The 20008-nt window shown below is 42.3% G+C and overlaps 1 protein-coding gene across 13 annotated transcripts in view; it reads left to right on the top strand.

Annotated features, from left to right (window-relative positions):
* DTNB (dystrobrevin beta) overlaps window positions 1-20008 on the top strand; it is a 198546-nt gene that overhangs the window by 101615 nt on the left and 76923 nt on the right. For 8 of the 13 annotated variants that reach the window (XM_065682020.1, XM_065682021.1, XM_065682023.1 and 5 more), the window contains 2 exons: window positions 7414-7503; window positions 14442-14529. In XM_065682020.1, the coding sequence (XP_065538092.1) occupies window positions 7414-7503; window positions 14442-14529 (178 nt within the window). Of the gene's footprint in view, window positions 1-7413; window positions 7504-14441; window positions 14530-20008 lie in introns of those variants that run through there. The other 5 variants (XM_065682027.1, XM_065682026.1, XM_065682029.1 and 2 more) reach the window with 2 other exon arrangements.

Consider the following 20008-nt stretch of genomic DNA (forward strand, 5'->3'; position numbering starts at 1 on the left):
CCATCCAGCCAGTTCTTTATCCACCGAGTGGTCCATCCATCAAATTGATATCTCTCCAATTTAGAGAGAAGGATGTTGTGTGGGACAGTGTCAAACACTTTGCACAAGTCCAGGTAGATGACATCAACTGCTTTACCCTTATCCATCAATTCTGTAGCCCCATCATAGAAGGCCACCAAATTGGTCAGGCAGGATTTCCCCTTAGTGAAGCCATGCTGGCTGTCACCAAGCACCTTGTTGTTTTTCATGTGCCTTAGCATGCCTTCCAGGAGAATGTGCTCCAAGATTTTGCCAGGCACAGAGGTGAGACTGACTGCTCTGTAATTCCCTGCATCATCCATTTTCCCCTTCTTGAAAATGGGATTTACATTTCCCTTTTTCCAGTCATTGGGAACTTCACCTGACTGCCATGATTGAGTTCTGTTACCCAGAGTGATATTTATTTGCTTGGCTAACTTAATTTATTTTCTGACAGTTTCCAGTGTGCCCTTTTTCTCCTTTGTTCCCATGTCCATGTTCATCTTTTTGACATTTCCTTCTAGCTGTCCGGTCACCAATTCTACCTCAAAGTGACTGAAACTACTGTTATTGTCCTCTTTGCCATTTTTCTTTGGCACAGGTGGAGTACATTCATTTACTTGTTTTTTTCTTCTTAGACCTCTGTGACCTCCAGAGATCCTAGATCTGTTTTAGCCATAGTTTCAGCTACAAAAATTTTAGGTAAGAGAGTTCAGTAGCATGATCCTGGGTGTTATATATATATATTATATATATAGGTGTTACATATATATTATAGCTACTATAGATGTAGCCAGGGTGTCCAGGCATGCTTGTACCATGATTCAGAATGCATCCTATAATACCCTATATATACCTGCTTAATACCAAAATAGACTTTCTTTGTTGAAAACGGATAAAAATATCTCTTTGTCTTGGGATAAGGGAGATCCCAGCCCACATGTAACCTTGCTCAGTGAAGATACAACACGATGAAAGAGCGGGACAGCGAGGAGGAGGGAAGGGTGAAGAGGAGGGTCAATCAATGCACCAGTCTAACAGCTTCAGAGGAAAATCTGTGCTTCAGTACTTATTATTATTAGATGCCTACAAGTATTTTTTTCAAGCCTTACAATCTTTTGCCATCTGGCATGCTGCTGCTGCTGGACTTCATTACATTGCCCTGTATAATTACACTGTGTGATTTTCAGCTTGGATATGTACCCCACCGTCTTTCCTGCATATGATAGCTGGAGATAGGGGTCTGAAGAAATTAAAAGGTTGGTTAGAGTATTCAAGGAATGTGGTGGCTTCCCCATGAGTTTAAATCTTTATGCCAGATTATATCACAGTCTGAGCAGAGTGCTGCAGGTCAGTCAGAGGCATGGCTTTGATTCTGAAATTACTGTGCTGAATTTCATCGCCTGTATCATGTGGAGAATGACAGTAATTACCCTTTTTGACCTTAACATCTATTTAAATCAATAATGGGGGAAAGTAATGCAACAGAAAACAGGAGACCCCTCCAGATCACATCCTGTCAGCTCTTTCAAAAGCTCTTTCCCCATTCAGTAGTGAGAGCAGCAGCGTGCAATTTTGTAAAGATTTACAAAGTTGTGAGCCAGCATAATCGAAATTTGCAGGGATTTCATGCTGTAAATTACAAGATTTAAAATTAATTGTCTATTTTACTTGGCTTTCCTGGTAGATTTTCAGAACAGAAATTAATTTAAGACACCAAAAGCCCTATTTAAATACCTCAGTAATTTATTGAGTTGCTTATAAAGCTGCAGAGCCAAGTCTTAGTGTGTAAAACTTGGGGCAGGAGCCAATGAAGCATTCAAGCCCCGTTCTCCATGATGTGCAGTTACGCGTTTGAGCCTCAGGCACGACTGAGCACCCAGAACCAAACCCTCAGCCATCAGCCCTGAGAAGCAGGACATGGAGGAGTGTCCTGCAGCTCTGTGCAGATCCCTCTGCCCTCATTTTTCTTTTCCCACTTGATACTGCTTCCCTTCCTCCCTCAGAAGGATCATGTTTAACATTATTTCTTGCTGTCTTTTGACTATTGCTTTCCATGATCCAACCTGATTTTGTGTATGGTGGCTGTTGCTATATGAAAAGTGTGGGAAACATACTACAAAATTCTATTTCGATTGTGCTTTGAAGAACTTGGTTGCAGCATGTGGCTAAACTGGGGGGAGGTGGTATTTTGTCCTCGATACCGTCTTCTGAAAACGGAAACATTCTGTGGTTATAGTATAGTTCTGAGTTTCTCTAGCACGGATAGATACATTTTTTTTAAAGCAGAACTAAACAAGCCCTCAGAGCGTTTGGCCACTGACCGAATTCAGGCTACGTTAAGGTCCCTGTGTGATTCTGGGAGATGTCAAAAAATTGTCTTGGAAGATGTAAATATGACTCAAAGTGCAGGATAAATAGAAAGTAACTAAGAGTGGGTTTTTAACAATTAACTTTCCCAGACTTCAGATTTTAAAGGCAACTTCAGGCGCAAATACAGCTGTGGCTGCATCTGCAGCAGAAACACCCCAGAGTGTCCTTGTCTCCAGCAGCTGGCCATCCTTCAGCTGCACGGGCACGGCTGGCCATGGGCCTCTTTCTGTACAGACAAGGAACCAAGCCACTTCTATTTTAATCATGGAAAAAAAAAGGGAGGAAGAAGAGGGGGTGTGAAGAGACTACATTGCTGTTTCTCTGCTCTCAGGCTATTTAAAGAAGTAATTTTGCTGAAATACATGTCTGAAAGTGGAAGGGATACCTACAGGTTCCTGAACACATTATAAAACAATCAGTCCATACCCACGTAGAAAAATAGCTGAGATGTCTACATGGAAAACAAATCGTGTCAAAGAGTGGAAGTCGGGTGGTTCTGCCTGGGTGGGTGGCCTCATGAAGGAGGGGGAAGCACTAATTTAAAATGTGTTGACTCATAAAGCTTTTGACACTATCCCATATGGTATTTTCATAAATAAACTAGGTAAATGTGGACTGGTTGAAACTGCTGTTATGTGGGTGAAGCACCAGTTGGAAAACTGTAGTCAGAGAAAGCAAATATCAATATTTTCCTACCAAAGAGGGAGCACATGTCAGGAGGACCACATGGGGTCTGTTCCCAGTTCAGCATTACTCGGTTTATATCTTTGCAGCTTGCATGATGAAAAAGAGAATGGGCATACAGATACGTCATACTGACACTGCAAGAGACATGCCAGGGATTCTCCAGAGGGCACGACTCTAATTCAGAATGGTCCTGTGGATCAGGAAGAAATTAATAGACAACTTTGAGCAATAGAAAATAAAATAAAAGGGATGAATAATAAGAAGAGAATGACCCAACCAGACAAGCCTATTGCTGAAAAGTGTCCAGGGAATTGTAGTGGATTAGGAGCTGAATGCAACCTTCCCACAAAAAAGAGAGATGATGTGATTGGGGTTGGTAGTTACACGAGCACCGTGTCTAGGACAGCTCAGAAAATTATTCAGTAGTGGTGGCTTCTACCCAATGTGCTGCCTTGACTTTTGGACAGCAGATGCTAGGGAGGCTGTAGGCACATCACAAGTCCAGGAGCAGCTGATGGCATGAACAGAATATATTTAAGTGTGTTAGATGGAACAATTTCAACATGAGGCTAAACATCTGTGTAATGTCCACCAACGACATGGCTTGAGCTATATGGAGAAGCGATTCTTAAGGTTTTGTTATTTTCATGTTGCTTAAAATTATTTAACAAGTTCTATCCAAATTCATGATTGGTTTGGGCTGCCCCAAAATTGCCTTTTGACTACAAGTGATTCACAGGAGAAAAAAAAAATGACTACAGAGAGGGCCAGAACTGCATTTGTCAAGGCCTGAGAGGAGAATTTGTTCTAATCAACAAATGCACTTGTGAGTGTCCTTGGGAGCTGTAACTCAGTGGCTGGTGATGAAGAGTTGTGCTGTGGTTGTGTGGAGCTGCAGGGCTGGGTAAAGCTTGGATCTAGTGAGATGGCATTCAGAAAAGAGCCCTGGGTAATGAAGGATGAAGCTGGGTTGTGTTGAACAGAGATGTTACAGGGCTTTTTCTCATCCAGTGAAATGAAACGCCTCAGAACAGTTTTAATACAGTGCTGATCAAGGGTGTCTGAATAGTCTTCCAAAACACAGAGTGGACAGGATGCTGGGCCATCTAGTCTAGGTCATGCTTTGCCTAAAAAGGTTGGGCCAGATGATCCTTGAGTTCCCTTCCAACCTGGGATTCTAAGATTCTATGATCCCTGTCTCAGCCCAGGCAATCCCAAGCTCAGCGCACACCTTGCTCAGTGTTCCCAGTTTGTGAGTGGCCAGCAGGTAAATTCCTGTTTATGAAGCAGGGCACATGGCAGCAGAAGGCTCCAGGAGCAGTTCAGGTATACTGGTGTTACTGAGATTGCACTTGCTTCATGTAAAAATGAGAAGATGTAGGCAGGTGATGTTGCAGGTTTGGTGACATGCAACAGGAGCATTGCTGGTGGGATGGGGAAGCAGAGGGATATGCCTAACGACTTTGTACCTAACTGAGACCAGCATGAAATAATTTTTTAAGATACAGGTATATATATATCAGGTTTCTGATTTCTCTTCCAGTCCTGTCAGTAGCACTGTCGTGTTTTGCTTTTGCTATCCACACTGCTGCTGAGCTGTAAATTAACATGCTACAGCTGCTTTGAATGGGCACTAATCGCTACACAAACATTCAGTAGGTATTATACTGACAAAGTTTACAAAGAATTAAGCTTGTCCATAGTTACCTCAGGCTTTCCCAGAGGAGCTGAATTAAGTAAAAGGCAAGCCCTTTGGAAACGAGAGTTAAAGGTGCATGTCAGCATAACTTAAATCCTGCTTGCTTTGAGTAACAGTCAGCATTGCCATGAGGGCCCTGCTTTCGGGGACAAATTCTGTCTGCCTTCTGCATATAGAGCAGCATGTTTAGTCAGGCAGGTACTAGGACAGTAGATATGCGTTTAATGCTTTTTTTGAACCCTGAAATTTGTCTTTATGTGAGTTTTGCCGATCAGGATTACCTGCACTAGCTTTTGTATTTTAATCTTCCGCTCTGTGAAAGCAACGCATATACTTAGAAGATTTTTACAGTGCATGCCACAGGGTGACCCTAAGCCCTGCACTTTCTCTTGCGCATTACACTTAAATATATTCCTCAATGAGAAAATAACCTGTGTGCTGTAGTTGATGTAGCCTGCCAAACACAGCGATGAATTCTTCCCAGATGCATCTACTTCTTTTGGTGACAGATCTATCAGAAACCGTGGGCTTCCCCCCCCGCCACTAACTTTCTTTCGCCAGCTCCATAGTAGTCAAAAATGTGATCTGACTGTATATCTTTACTGTTTCCATTATTTTATATAACTGTGGCTAATAAAGTAAAGCAGCCAGAATACAGGCAGGGGATTCCTACTGTCTCGGTGCCATCCTGGCAGGAGCAGAGAGGAGATTGTCAGCATGAACCTTAATTCTGCATTTTGTCATTTTCTGAGGTTTGGAGGCTGCTGGGTGATGTTCTGGAGGGGCTGGGCTACAGCCAGGCAAGCTCACCCTGTTCAGAAATGCGACTGGAAAATCAGATATGTGCTAGGAACAGTGCTCAGACTCACATTCATTTAATCTGACTCTTTATTTTTCTTCCAAAACCAAGGATGCTAATCATTATTAAAGCTGCCACCATTTTGAGTTAAAAATGTGGTCATTTCTGCTGGGCTTTTTCATTTTCAAAAAAGCATGTGTACTAAGGTATAATGAAAAAGGTCTTGGAATTTTAATTGTTGTGGTTGCAGCAATGTGCCTGCTGTAAAGCATATCTAAAATAAAGCTTTTCAGCACTTGCCAGTAGTGAGGCTTCACAAAGTGTAGATTGCTTAAAAATTCTTCTGTGTGGTGGTTAAGGTTAAGTCTCCTTCTTATTACAAACCCATTATTACAAAGGTTGCTCATTACCCGGAGGGGCGAATGTGGGTAATTCCAATTTGCCTCTTTTTTATAAGGTCTTATTCTGCTTCTGGCAGACTTCTCTGACATGTTGCTGCACATAACAGAGAAGAAAAAGAGTTTGTATGTCTGAAAAATGAGGATTCTGTTTTCATAGTATAAGTGTATTGATGCTGAAAGCAATAAATGCCATGTTTATTAGAGCTCTGAAACAAATACTTCCTGGACATGTGTGGAGAAGGAATAAACTGCAGTTTACCAAATGAAAGAGCAGCTTGAATACCTGACATAGAAATGAAAAATGGAATTTCTTGTATGCTTGTATTTTAGGAAGAAATGCATATTATGCTAAGATAACAGTGATATATGTTCAAGAATCATTGTGTAGGTAGCAATCTGATCTCGCATCTTCATGGGACTTTTCCACTCGCAGCAGAGAGTAGTGCTTTCTCTACACGTGCACCATTTTATGTGGTGGAAAGGCAGACTGGAATACTGGAGGCAAAACCTCCCCTGGATGGGGGGGAAATCTGGGATAGAATTGGTATATTGCTCCTTTGGCTGGAGAAGAAAATGTTGCTGCTTTTGTGTGTGGTGCCTGGGATTAAAAAAAAAAGACAATTTTGTTTTATTCTCTCAGGGGTTTTGAGATGCTGCTGTCTTAAGCGTGATATAAACCGGCATATTTTGATCCAACCATATAGACAAATAGTTATTTATGCGGGATTACTTCTGACAGGTATTTCTTGCATTCAGTTTCTATTCATAGGAATATTCAAAACTAGAGTACCTTTATTTTTATGAGTCCGCAAAAGAAACAAAAAAACCCCCTGTGCCATTCAATGAGTCCCCTTTGGAGGCTAGTTCTGTTGACACCAGCCACTGATTTTTTTATGGTTTTTTATTCTCTTCCTCATATTTTTGTTTGGTGGACCTGTTATATAAGAGAACGAGGCTGGAAACTCTCAGTTCTCATTTTTGACGTGGTTTGGGGGATTTTCAGAGCTGTTTGCTGGCAGTGAAAAGGTAAGTTCTGTTGGGGCCAGGGCTCCATCCCCAAGCCATGTGGCTCTGGCCATGCCCAGCCACCTGTTCCCCTGGTCCCTGAAGACAGCATATCCTGGTGGAAATGTCAGAGGCTGCTTGATGCTTTTGATCGTGTTGCTCAGGGCGATCCCACTCTCCCAGGTTGACAGCAGGCTCAAGGAAGCTCCACAGCTGTATTCATTGCATATTTAGGTACCCAAATGTGTCTCCAATCTGTGTTTTAATCATTAACTGCAGAAGGTGTCCTTTTCATGTGACTTGTGGAAACATGTTTCCATTTTTAATTACTCATCAGTTTGTTTTAATCTTTAACTGTTTCGTTAACGTTCATTAATTATTTGCTTTGTATTTATGTTCTGTTTGCTTTCTTTTGCCTTCATTGCCACTAGGTTACAGTGCAACCTGGATGCTGCCAGCCGGTTAGCGGACGAGCATGCACTGATAGCCACCTATGTGACCCGGCTGCAGAGCAGTGCACGGTTAGTGTTAGGAGAGTGTTCCAGGAGCAGTGATGGGTACAGTAATGCTGCTTCCTCTGGGGAGGGATGTTCTAGTCAGAAGTATTTGGCCTCAGTTGACAAATAGAAGGAAATGTATTCAGTATTCTCTAAAATCTGCTGAAAATACACAAACACATATGCACACACACACAAGCCCCATCAGATAGGAAGTCTGAAGCCCATTCCCACCCTGTGTTCACAATGTACAGAATCCCTTACATGGACTGATTAACATCATCCCAAACAGGTTAGAATTTTCTTCTCCATAACCAGTCTGGAATCTTGTTTCACCAGCAGAAAACTGGTTTCCACCTTAATTTTTTTCACAGCCGCCTCATGCCCATTAATTCTTTTGCCAGCATTACCCTATAACTCCACCTGTTCTCCTGTTCTTTCTGTTTACTGCTTTTATCTCTCCACCCCAAATGCAGTCACAGACAGACATCCCATCCTCTCACCGTATTTGTTACTTGGACTAACAAGCAAGTGCTTTCAATCCCATCAACATAACCTGCTGAATATGACTGTTTCTGTCTGTGCCTCTCCAAAAATGTTAGTGCATTGAAGAAATAGTTTCTTTTATCTCCGTTTTAGTATTTGTGCACATTTGTATTTCCTTTCTGTATCTATGTAAAAAAATTTTACCCTAAAGCCCCAAAATGCAGCTCTCCCATTTCATCACAGGACATAGCTAAGAGGTTTTCCGTATTCCAGTTTCGGACCTAATTAAATTATGCCTTTACAGAGCCAGAGCTGTGCTGGAAAGGAAAAGGAGGCTTAGTGATCTGGAGGCTATGTGTAAAAGCCTTGCTCTATCCGTGTTGTCATCCTCTGGATAATACTTTGAGAGCCCTATTTCATCACTGCCGTGTAAAAATTTGTATTCCCCTCTACATGGCAGAGTGTATTCTGGCTGTGTAGATCTCTGGGGAAAGTCAGGTTTCTTCTTGGTAGTGAATCACTGTTATCTACTATCACATCCTATGAACTAAAAGCCCATACTGTTGTCCACAAGACAATAAAAAATAAGGAATTCCATACTCTCACCTAGTAAGGAATTCCATACGCTCACCTTCACTCAATTACTGTAGCCATAGGAATTCTAGATACAAAGGGATGCATCTTCAAGAGTGTATGACAGCTTGAAATACTGTATGTTAGCTCATAGCTGCCATGTTACAACCAGTTGGAGTAGAGGTTCTCAGCCTTTTAGGTCCTTAAATTTCATGACGTCTCTTGGTACTATTACAAGACTAACAGTGTACTCCTTGAAGGAGCCAAACATGAAGAAGATAATTTAAATACTAGTTTCGATGTGCATGGGAGTGTCTTCCAAGTCAGCACAAGAGACCGATGAAATCTGTGCTCCATTGTCACTTCTTTTGATCTTCACCCCTCCCCACCCCAGAAATCTGGTGTAACAGTATATCTGTCTGCTTTTGACAGGTTGTGTGGAGATCCTAAGTACACTCCAGCCAGCTGTCACAGACTGTCTCTAAGATAACAGTAAATCTCATTTACAGACAGGTTTTCCTGTAATAATCGTCACTTTGCTTCCCCTCTTCTGTTCCCCTGCTTGCATCTGCTCTGGGCTGCTGTTGGAGACAAGGTATGGGACTGCAGTTCTGGCCCAGTTGCTGTTTGTATGCTCCTTACAGCCCCTCTTCTGCCAGGGCAGCATAGCCATCAGTACCCAAAAAGATCTTTACAGCATCTTCTCTGTCGTCTCACACCAGTCTGCAGGCATTTCAACATTTAAGAGGCTTTTAGGCAATGTCCTAGCCTTTAACCTCTGGTCAGCCCTGAAGTGATCAGTCAGTTGGGCTAGATGATTGTTGTAGGTCCCTTCCAACCGAAATAGCCTATCTTATCCTATCCTATCCTATCCTATCCTATCCTGTCCTGTCCTGTCCTGTCCTGTCCTGTCCTGTCCTGTCCTGTCCTATCCTATCCTATCCTATCCATATAATTTTGGTTGAAAGAGACCTTAAAAGCTCATCTAGTTCCAACCCCCTGCCATGGGCAGGGACACCTTCCACTAGACCAGGTTGCTCCAGGGACACCTTCCACTAGACCAGGTTGCTCCAAGCCCTGTCCATCCTGGCCTTGAACACTGCCAGGGATGGAGCAGCCACAGCTTCTCTGGGCAACCTGTGTCAGGGCCTCACCACCCTCAGCATAAACATTTTCTTATATCTAGTCTGAATCACCCATCTGTGATTCTGTAAAGCCATTACCCTTGTTCGTCCCTGTGCTAAACTGCTGAGCCTAATACTTTGTTTCTCTAAAAATATAACTTTCAGAGAACACTGTGGTAGAGAAGCCACTCATTTCATTGACAGTCTGTCCCAGTGATAAATTATGATGACTCTTAAAGAGGAGCCCTACTTCGAATCTCAACTTTTTCCACTGCCGGTCACTGATTTTGTGTATACTTACTTTTGCTCTTTATCACTCAGTATCCTTTCCTATCTTTCAGCCAAACTTTGAGAGCCTTTAAGCCATGACTAGCTAGATTCCTAAGGTTTTTCATCATATTAAATATTTAATTCATTGTTGTCCTCCAACCAAGAAGTCCATCCAAGCTACAGAAGGAATATAGCAAACAGAACTCAGCAGACTTCATTTATTTTATGATAGTATACTTTTTTTTTTTTTTTACCTACCGTATTATAGTGGCAACAAGCCAAATTGGTTAAGTGCTTTTTGAAGAAATAATGAAAAATCCCCACCCTAAAAGATGTGCTGCAGGCAGACAGCTGCAGAGTGCAGCAGGCGCCACCGTATACAGTTTGAAAGCTTACAGAGCTGATAAGTTGTGCTTTATTACTTGGACAGTCATTTGTTGCGTGTTTTTTAAGCTCGACATTCATAGCTTACATTCCACATCGTTCAGCAAGCCTGCTTTTCCCCCGGCCCCATGAGGCCTCTATTACAGCTCCACTTTTCACCACGAAAATGAAGTAGCCCTACCTGGAGTGTCAGCATTTTTGTGTATTCTGCACTTCTGGCAGAAGACAGCTGCCCACCCGATTTGTGCAGTTTACTTTTGGTCAGTTGATCTGGGTGGATGGATGGGTGGTTAGCTGCTTGGCTGGTTTGATTTGGTTTCCTTTAAATTCCTGACTCTCTGGAACTGCACTTGTCTGCAGCACTCCTGGGTTTAAAAGGAAAAAATCATTTTTATTGAAGATATTCTGTCCCCAGGATCCTTACTCTTGTCTCACCATCAGTTGACACCTGGGCCTTGTGGCCCTACGGGTCAGTGCTGAAGAATCAGCCATGCCTTCTCTTGCTGTCGTCTGATACTTCTCAGCATCGTAAGTTCCTAAGCAGTTTTGGAAGGAGCTAAAGATCTCAAACCTGCCCCCATGATGTATTGTCTCTTATATCCTTTACTGACTGCCCATCATTAGCCAACACTTTGGTTGTCCAACCTCATTTTTGTGTTAGTGTTTGACAACAGGGCACCGGCTTTCTCTCTACAGACTGCATTTGACCCCATTTTGATGGGCATGGTTTCATGACAGCCTCAAGCTGACCAAAGTGCAGGGTGCTGCTTTTTAGCTTTTCCCCTGCCCCATTCATCCTGCTAGTGCACCCGCTCTTGCCACTCTGTTGACTCCTGGGTTTATGCAGCCTCCTGCTGAGCTGGATCAGGGAACAGCCCTGGCAAAAAACAAGCTATTGTTTTGTCTGGTCACTCTTAAGCCAATTCAATTTCTTTCACTGGCTCGTCATATTGCCCCGACATCTCTGCCTGCACAGCAGAGGAAGGCAGAGGCTGAGAGCATCCCTTTTGTGCCTGCACACGTTGTATTAGATCAGGGTGACCGCAGAGGCAATGCTTCCTGCACGCATTCCTCACATTGTCCCAGACATTTCCATTGACACTTGAAAATCAGCATCGCTTCGCCCTCTCTCTCTCCCCTCAGGGTGCTCATGTTCTGTGGCTCCCAACAGTCTGGTTCTGTCTCATTTTCTCAGTGCCTCTGCAGCAGACCTGGGGTGGCCCAGCATTGATGCTTCCTTGTGAATGTCAAAGCCTCCCCTTGGCAGACCCTTCCGTCTGCATTACCTATGTGCTATGATCTGCCTCTCCAAAGGAAGAAGTGGGAGTGCTCAGGAAATGACTGACTAATCAGTGCTGCATAAGTAGCACAATACCTGGCACAGTATTTTTAAGATTGCAAAGTCTATAATATTACCTTATTATCAAAATTCTGCTGTGAAGGTCTCTGAGCTCTCACTCATGTACTGTCCTCCCTTCTGAGCTCTGGCCTTAAGCCAGGCTTATTCTTTCCCTTTGCTGCCTTTCTTGTTCTCCTTGAACTGCTGTCCTCATGTTGTGTGTTGGCTGTTGCTCCAGGACCGTTCTGCACAGGTAGCTTTGGATAACGAAGGGGCTTGCTCAGGCAGGGGAAGGTTCGCAGTCTGCAGGGCTGCTGTTTTCCAAAAGGACAGGGAGCTCCATGGGATGCCACTCACAGGAGCGTTTTCAGGGTGGGAATCTTTTACAATGTCTTTACAGAAATTAAACCTGCAAAGTGAGTTTTCCTTCATGAAGTGATGTAAAGAGTTCTGGGTATTGTTTAGATTGCATTTTGTGCCCTCTCTGTTCACCAGGCAGCTGTAGGCTGCACTAGTGGTTCATCCGTTCAGACTGGTTTATATTAAAGAATACGCACTAGGGCCAGGAGCTGTACTGGAGCTCCATTTCGCATCCATCTGGGAAATATTTCTAATTGCAAAGGTAATTTTTTTTTAATTATTATTATTATTATTTTTTTAACTGCAGGTTTTCTTCAAGAAAGGTCCAGGAGATGGGAGAGGTATTAGGAAATGCCAGGTTATGGAAAGGGCAGAAGGGATGGGTGATCTGCATTCTTATAAAAGCAGAAAAAAACCCCAACTTTAACAGACAAAATTGCAGAGGAAAGCTAAACAAAACCAATGTCAAATTCAGAACGTGGCGTGGGAAAGATTGTTCTTCAACAAAACAAAGAAATGAGAAAATGAATTAGTATGACGGTGTGTGAGAAGTTCATCAAGCCAGGTGTAAAAACTCTGGGTTTTCTTCTCTTCAATCTGTTTTCCCACTGTTTTAGCTCACCTTTCACCAGTTCTTCCTGTTGCTCTGTTCAGTTGAATATCTTCAAGTCTTAACCCAGCAGGCTGAACGCAGGAATGTAGCAGTGCTGTTTATGCTCATTGTAGACCCATCTGTGTAAGTTGTAGTCATATGTCTATTAAATTCAGTTTGATGTTTCTACATCATCTCAAACTCATAATCTGGCAAACTTTCAGAGTCTTAAAAGCTATCAAGTTGTTAAATCTGGTGTTGCAAAAAAAGAAATTAAATCTACATTTTTAAAATAAACATAATGAATGCAATAGAGATTTGGTTCTTAAGATAAACATAAATTTGAAATTTGAATAATGTAAACATAAATCTGTGTAAATTGCCTTGTGAAGTGGTAATAAAAGTAGCTTTTGCGGTGCACTGGGTGTGCATCTCTTTTCCTTTGCTGCTGCTTGTGGTGTGATTCTGGCCCCAAATTTTGCTGCAGGCGCACACAGGTATGACGCTGTGTTATTTACAGCGGCCAGTGTGGTGTTTGTGAATGCCACCTGAAACACACACATGAGGCTGTGTTGCAACAAGAAACACATTGCTCATTTCCACATTAAACCTGGTTGTTTTCAGTTAATAATGGTTTGGTTTATATAACTAATTCCCTATTAAAGGAAGACTGTGGTGAGAAATCTTTGTGCAATAGCAAGACAACAAGCAACTATTGAATAGTTTGGTTAGATGTTGACTTAAAAAGTTGTTTTTTCATTTGGCTGATTCTCTGTGGCAAGGCCACTATGCACCAAAACTGAGCTGGTCATGGGTCTTAATGTTGGCTGGTTTCAATTACTACACCCTGAAAGGTATCATTTGTCCCCTTGTGTGTGTATAGTTTAAAAGATAATTATTTGTGAATTGTAGAAACTAATGAGACACTAGATGGAGTGACCAGACTAGGCTGATCATGTTAATCATTAACACACACAGAGGAGATGATGCTCATGTTAAAGGTGAGAAAGATCCCTGTGCTGCCTCTCACTTCCTAATCCTGGGGATCTGCCCCATTTGCTGTCTCTCCTTTTTCTGTTTCAGAATTCAGTGTCCCTTTCTTCTCTCACCGCATGATGCTGTCACTGCTGATGATTATTATTTGAGATATTTTTTTAATACCTCTTTCAGCAACATTTCCAAGACAGCTCAGCTACAGCCTGTCAGCTTGAGGCAGTGCAGTGTGGAGGGCACTCTTTCATCCTCTGCTATATGAGGTGTGAAAGACCAAGTCTCACATCACCACATCTTGTACATTCAGGTGTTGTATGAAGGTAGTATGTAAGGTGTAAGTCAGGCTGACTTACAAAGTGCTCTTTGCATTTAAGTTGATGTTGTTCACTGATAGAGTCCATTGTTTTAGGTCAGCATGGTTCCTCCTGTTCTTCCTTCTGGAAATCATCCTGACTCTGACACATGTCATCCTGCATCTCCTGAGGACAAAGCTTTTCTCTGTTATTCAGCTATTTTCCCCTTTTTACCTTGAATAAACCAAAAGGGTTTGCAGAAAAGCTCCTCAGAAACAAATTAAATTTGTTCCTACTGGTGTGCATTTATGAACTGTTGAAAACAAGTTATTTTAATCATTTAAAACTGGAATATGTGAATCCTGGAGAAAATACTACTAGGCAGAAGCAGAATGAAAAAGGGAATAATCTACATTATTTCCACTGTGACTGTTTTTATTTCCCGTCTCTGTCTCTGCAATAGTACATCCTTTTCTCTACCATCCCCCGGTATGAGTAATACCTGGAGGCACGGATACTGATGGGGTGTTTTGGGTTTTCCTTGGCAGTGTCCTGGACAGCCCCGGCAGGCTGGACGAGGAGCACAGGCTGATCGCCAGATACGCCGCCCGGCTGGCTGCTGAAGCTGGAAATGCAGTAAGTGAATATTCATCCCTCTTTACCAGCCATGGAATACGGAAGGTGTTTTCAGAGCCTAATTAGTAGTTTAATGCTAACAATGGCGTGAAATAGTCATTTTTTTGTCTATTCAGCCGATGTGAAGGAGCAGGACATGTTTCTCGTTTTCAGTAGAAATACTGCACTCACAGGCAGCAGGGGAAGAGCAGGGAAGTGGGAAACAGCACCACAAATTGTCAGAAATGAGGTCAGAGGAGAATAAGCAGATTAGTCCTACTTAGTCTAGAGAAGAATAAATACATAGATTCCCAAGCAAAACAAATTGTGGAACAAACATTATGGAAGATATTTATTCCAGAAGGAAGGAGCCTGAGAGGGTGAAAGGAAGGTATTTTTGATGTTTGCAGTGTCTTATAATAGAAGAAACTAAAGGAAACAACCAGCCAATTTTAAATTTGTAAAAATAAATACCGCTTAGCAGCAAATTGCTAAAGGAGATCATGGCAATTAAGAATTTCCTGAAATTCCACAGAATATTTGCAGTCTAGCTAGATGAGGAAGTACCCGCCTTTGCTGTTTTAGCCGTATGAAAGGAGAGCAGTGTTTGCAGGAACAATTTCCCATGTCACCAAGTGGCAGTGGATCTCCCTCAAGTCACAGCTGCTGTTTTGCAACACTTCCACTGCTTAGCCAAGCTGCTTAGCACAAACTCCAAAAACTGGCTTCTCTTTCTACCTGACAAAGGTGCACATCCTTAGGCCTGCTGTAGCAGCTTGGAACAGGCTGCACCAGAATTTCTTCCTTATATCTAACCTGAACTCCCCCTGTTTAAGTTTGAACCCATTAACCCTTGTCTTACCACTACAATCCCTGATGAAGAATCTCTCTCCAGCATCCTTGTGGACCTCCTTCAGAAGGCTGCTACGAGGTTACCACTCTTCCACAGTACATGAATTGTAGTAAGGAAATGTTTGTTTCTTTGCAAGAAGTGATAGGACGAGAAGAAATGGCCTCAAGTTGCACCAGGGGAGGTTTAGGTTAGATACCAGGAAAAATTTCTTCACTGAAAGTGTTGTCAAGCATTGGAACAGGCTGCCCAGGGAATTTGTGGAGTCACCATCCCTGGAGGGATTTAAAAGATGTGTAGATGTGGCACGGACATGGTTCAGTGGTGGGCTTGGCATTGTTAGGTTTATGGCTGGACTTGATGATCCTAAAGGTATTTTCCAACCTAAACGATTCCATGATTCTGTAATACTGCAAAATTGTAATTTTCTGTGTACTGTGTCAGATAGAGCCCTTGTCTTCCACCACTGCCAGCAGTGGCAATGACCTCTCCAAGGCATCTAACCACTGTGGCAGAGCATGTGTCCTGACACATGTTAGCATGGCTAGAGACACATCTTAATATCAGTGTCCTTGTTCCCCTTTTCATTACATATTTGTCATATAAATACTTCCACGTCCTTTCCCGCAAGGTAGGCTTATGCCTCCTCATAATTTCTTTCATGTGTGTGTTCAGCCAATAATCTGACTGTCATATGGATGTGACCCGATATTTCCCCTTTGTAAAACTTTAATAAAAAAGAATTACATTTTTTAAACCTTTTTAACTGTCAGTTCCAATTATCTCTGTCAAATGGTATATTTGCATTTCTGAAGCTATTTAGTTCACTAGGACTATGTTCATGTTGAAATATTAAAGCAACACAATGCAAACTTCCTGGCTTAGATGGAAAAGGAGGGGATTTCTATGTAATCTTCATATGAAATTGAAGTCATTGAGACAGTAATTGCTGAATCACTTTCACTCTGGAATATAGTGGAAGAATTCTTACTCATTACTTGGCTTTTTCTTGTAGTAGTAAAGAAGTATTGTGAAAACTGAAGAGTCACAATATTGGTTCTGAACAAACCCAATCTTTCAGAAATCTGTAAATTGCCTCAACCTGTTTCTGCTACTTTGTAGTTCTGAAAGCAGTCAAAAATGAAGCAACTTCTTTGGGCGTAAAGAAAGGAGCATTTACAATTTATTGAGACTTTTCAAACACCTGCAGCAAATTATTGCTTTCTTTTCATCCAAATAAGTTACATCACAGGGTAGATGTCAAAGCGCTGCCAGGAACTGAAGTGTGGTAGAAAAAGGAGGTAAGAGTAATGATAGTGTGTTTCCACTGCAACCAAGGCTTAACAGCAAGGAATCCAAAAGTTACTTACTGAGTCCAATGTTAATTCACCATCCAGAAATACTAATCAGCTGAAATGGATGTATTTTTCATATTCTAAAGGAATTAGAGTATAAGTGCTCTGCTTCATGGCAGGTTCTAATTATTTCTTGCCAACAGGAGAGCCTCCTTTCCTAGCCAGCAGTTTGTATGAGTAGTGGCCAAGTTGGCCATTGCAACTTGGTGGAGGAACATCCTGCTGAGCTTTGGGACAGCATGCTGAGTCTGCAGGGCTGACTTCTGAGGAAATGGAATAGCTGAGATTTGTCAGCCACAGTTGTGGTTTTTTAATATTCTTCTTGCAACATTAAAACAAGGAGACAGGAGTAAATTAGAGGCTGGGAAACTCCAAACCAAAAAAAAATTAAAAGGAAAAAAAGGAACATTTGTTTCTTCTCATATAAAATTAAAATAGGGAACATCAAATGAAAATCCCAATATAATAAACATCTCAGAGATCAAGCAGGAGAAAGATGCTCATTGGTAGGCTACCAGCTTTAGAGTAATGACACAGTAGGATGTGCAGACAAGGGAATGGTGTACATAACCGTCGTGGTTTAAACCCAGTCAGCCACACAGTTTCTACTCCCCCCCGGCCTCTTCCTTTCCTTCCCTCCCCCGCTCCCTGCTCCCAAAGGGATGGGGAGGAGAATCAAAAGAAGGTAATTCCCATGGGTTGAGATAAGAACAGCCCAGTAACTAAGGTATAACACAAACCACTACTGCTACCACCAATAATAATAACGATAAGAGAAGTAACAAGGGAAGAGAATATGATACCAGCTGCCGAAATGAGCCCGACCGAGCAGAGCATGCCCTTCCGGGTAACTCCCAGTTACCTCCTCGGGTGTGACGTGCTGTGGTATGGAATACCTCTTTGGCTAGCTTGGGTCAGGTGTCCTCTCCCTGCTTCCTCCCGGCCTCCTCCCTGGCAGAGCATGAGACTCACAAAGTCCTTGGTCAGAGTAAACATCAGTGTTATCAGCTTGTTCCCAGGCTGAAAGTCAAAACACAGCGCTGCACCAGCTACTAAGAATGAGAAAAATTTACTGCTCCTGCTAAACCCAGGACAATAACGGAAATACACGGTGTAACAGCATAAAGATATCACAGAAAAAGAGAACTTGTGGGCTGAAATTCCAAATTCTTAGTAAATAAATACCAACACCCTGATTAGCTGGTGGTATCGAGCAGGAAATGTTAAGTGAGATAAGCTGCAGATTTAGGACAGGTAAGTAACAGTGGGAGATATTAGCTGCCCACATAGGAACTAAACCTATGCCTTTTCAGAGGAAAATTCAGAAACACTTTGGAATGCAATAAATGATGCTGCTTTGAACAACTCGTTTTAGAATCCACAGAAAGATGCACTCCTGGATTTGGTCTGGAGTGGTGCATCAGAATAAGTTTGAGTGGTGTTAACTGTGCTAGCTGGTCTGTGGTGGTAGCTATCACATACTTAGCTTTAACAGCAGGAGAGGGCATACCAAGTAAATCCAGTACACAGATATTCATTCAAGAAAGGGAACTGTTTAAAAACTATTAGAAAAAAAACTAAAAGCATCAGTCCAAAAAGCAGGAAGCCCGTGAGCTGCCTGGAGGCTGTTAAAAATCCTGTATTAGAAGCTCAGGAAATCCGTATTGCTGGCTGTGGGAAGTCATCCTCCTCTGTTCAGAGCTGGTGGGGCCACATCAGTGGTACTGTGTCTGGTGTGGGGCTCTGCAGTGCAAGAAGGACATGGGCATACTGGAGCAAGGGCAGGAGAGACCACTAAGGTGGTTGATGGCTGTAGTACACGACATACAAGGAGAGGCTGAGAGAGCTGGGCGTGTTCAGGATGGAGAAGAGAAAGCAAAGGAGGATCTTACAGCTGTCTGCAGCTACCTGATGAGCCAGACATACGGGGACCTGTCGCACAGCCAAGGTCAACCCACCAGAAGTGCACAGTGAAAGGACAACAGAAACAGAAGTTGCACAAAAGGAAATTCCAACTATAAATTAACAAAAAACTTTTCACCATGATAATAGATATTGTTGTCCAAGGGGTTGTCCAGAGAAGAACTGGAATCTTCCTCCTTGGAGACATTCAGAGCTCAACTAGACAAGTTCTTGAGCAACCTGCTGTGAACTGGCATGTGGACTAGATATCTCCAAAGGTTCCCTCTTATCTGTACTTTTTCTATTAACTTGGACCTTAATAAAAGTGTAGAATGGAAATGAGCACCATGAAGGTGTTATGGAAGTTTGTCAATGGAGATTTTAAAACCAAGATAGACCAGTATCTGCTGGGGATACTTGAGAGAGGTTGATGTGAATAAAATCATTTCTTGATGTCCTCTCCAGCCCTGCCTCTGAGATCTAACATGATACATTTTTTAACATGCTCTAACTGCTAGAAATAAAGACGATCCCAGATACAGACTGTTCATGCAACAACAGCCTCATGCAAAGTTTCGTACTCTTTTCTTTGAAGCGGTTGGCAATAGTCGTTACTGGAAATTTACGCTGGGCTATGAGGCAATGGATCTGACCCAGTCCATCAGTTTCTACTTTTTCTCAAATTAGGTAGAATGTTAGAACTGCCTTCTGCAGGCTTGTTACTGTAATAAATGTCACTTGTCATATGAATGCAAATACATTGCATCATTTTTTAGGGAAAATGCCTTTGCTTGAAGTCTTGGGACAAAATAATTTGAGGCAGATCTCAGAGTTAATTCTTGAAATCCAAGTCTGTTTCTTCTTAAAGAATAAAAATCAATGGGGAGGGAGGAGAAGAAAGGAGAGTGCATCATTTGTCTCTTGATACATGCAAGTTGCTCAGTAGTGCAGCAGAGGCTGATGGCATGCAACCAGCGTAATTACGCACTTCTAGACAGCAGCTGAGCCTGTGTTCACTCAAACAAGCCCTGACTGGGCCACTCTTGTTTTCTTCAAGCCAGTCTTCAGATGACAAAATCCCTTTTATTGAATTTAAGTTGCTCGGGGCTATGCGTGGTCTACCGGTTTGGTCACAGCAGAGTGCTGTGCATTAAAATAACTGTTGGCTGCCTCCACCAGACTGATTAGTTAGAAAGCATAAGAGAGAAAAGCAGAAGGCAACCAGATGAATAAAGAGAAGAAATTAATGGAAAGCAAGCCAAATTTTGTTTAAATCCCAACTTTCAAGTTCACAGCTCCATCTGTTTGTCTCCCTCTGCTGATTTGTTCAGATTATCAGTCAGAGGTAAGAAATAACCTGGTATTTCTTATCAATCATCACATTTTTGATAGA

This window comes from Lathamus discolor, chromosome 5 (genome assembly GCF_037157495.1).
Source record: "Lathamus discolor isolate bLatDis1 chromosome 5, bLatDis1.hap1, whole genome shotgun sequence".
Classification (NCBI taxonomy): Eukaryota; Metazoa; Chordata; class Aves; order Psittaciformes; family Psittacidae; genus Lathamus; species Lathamus discolor.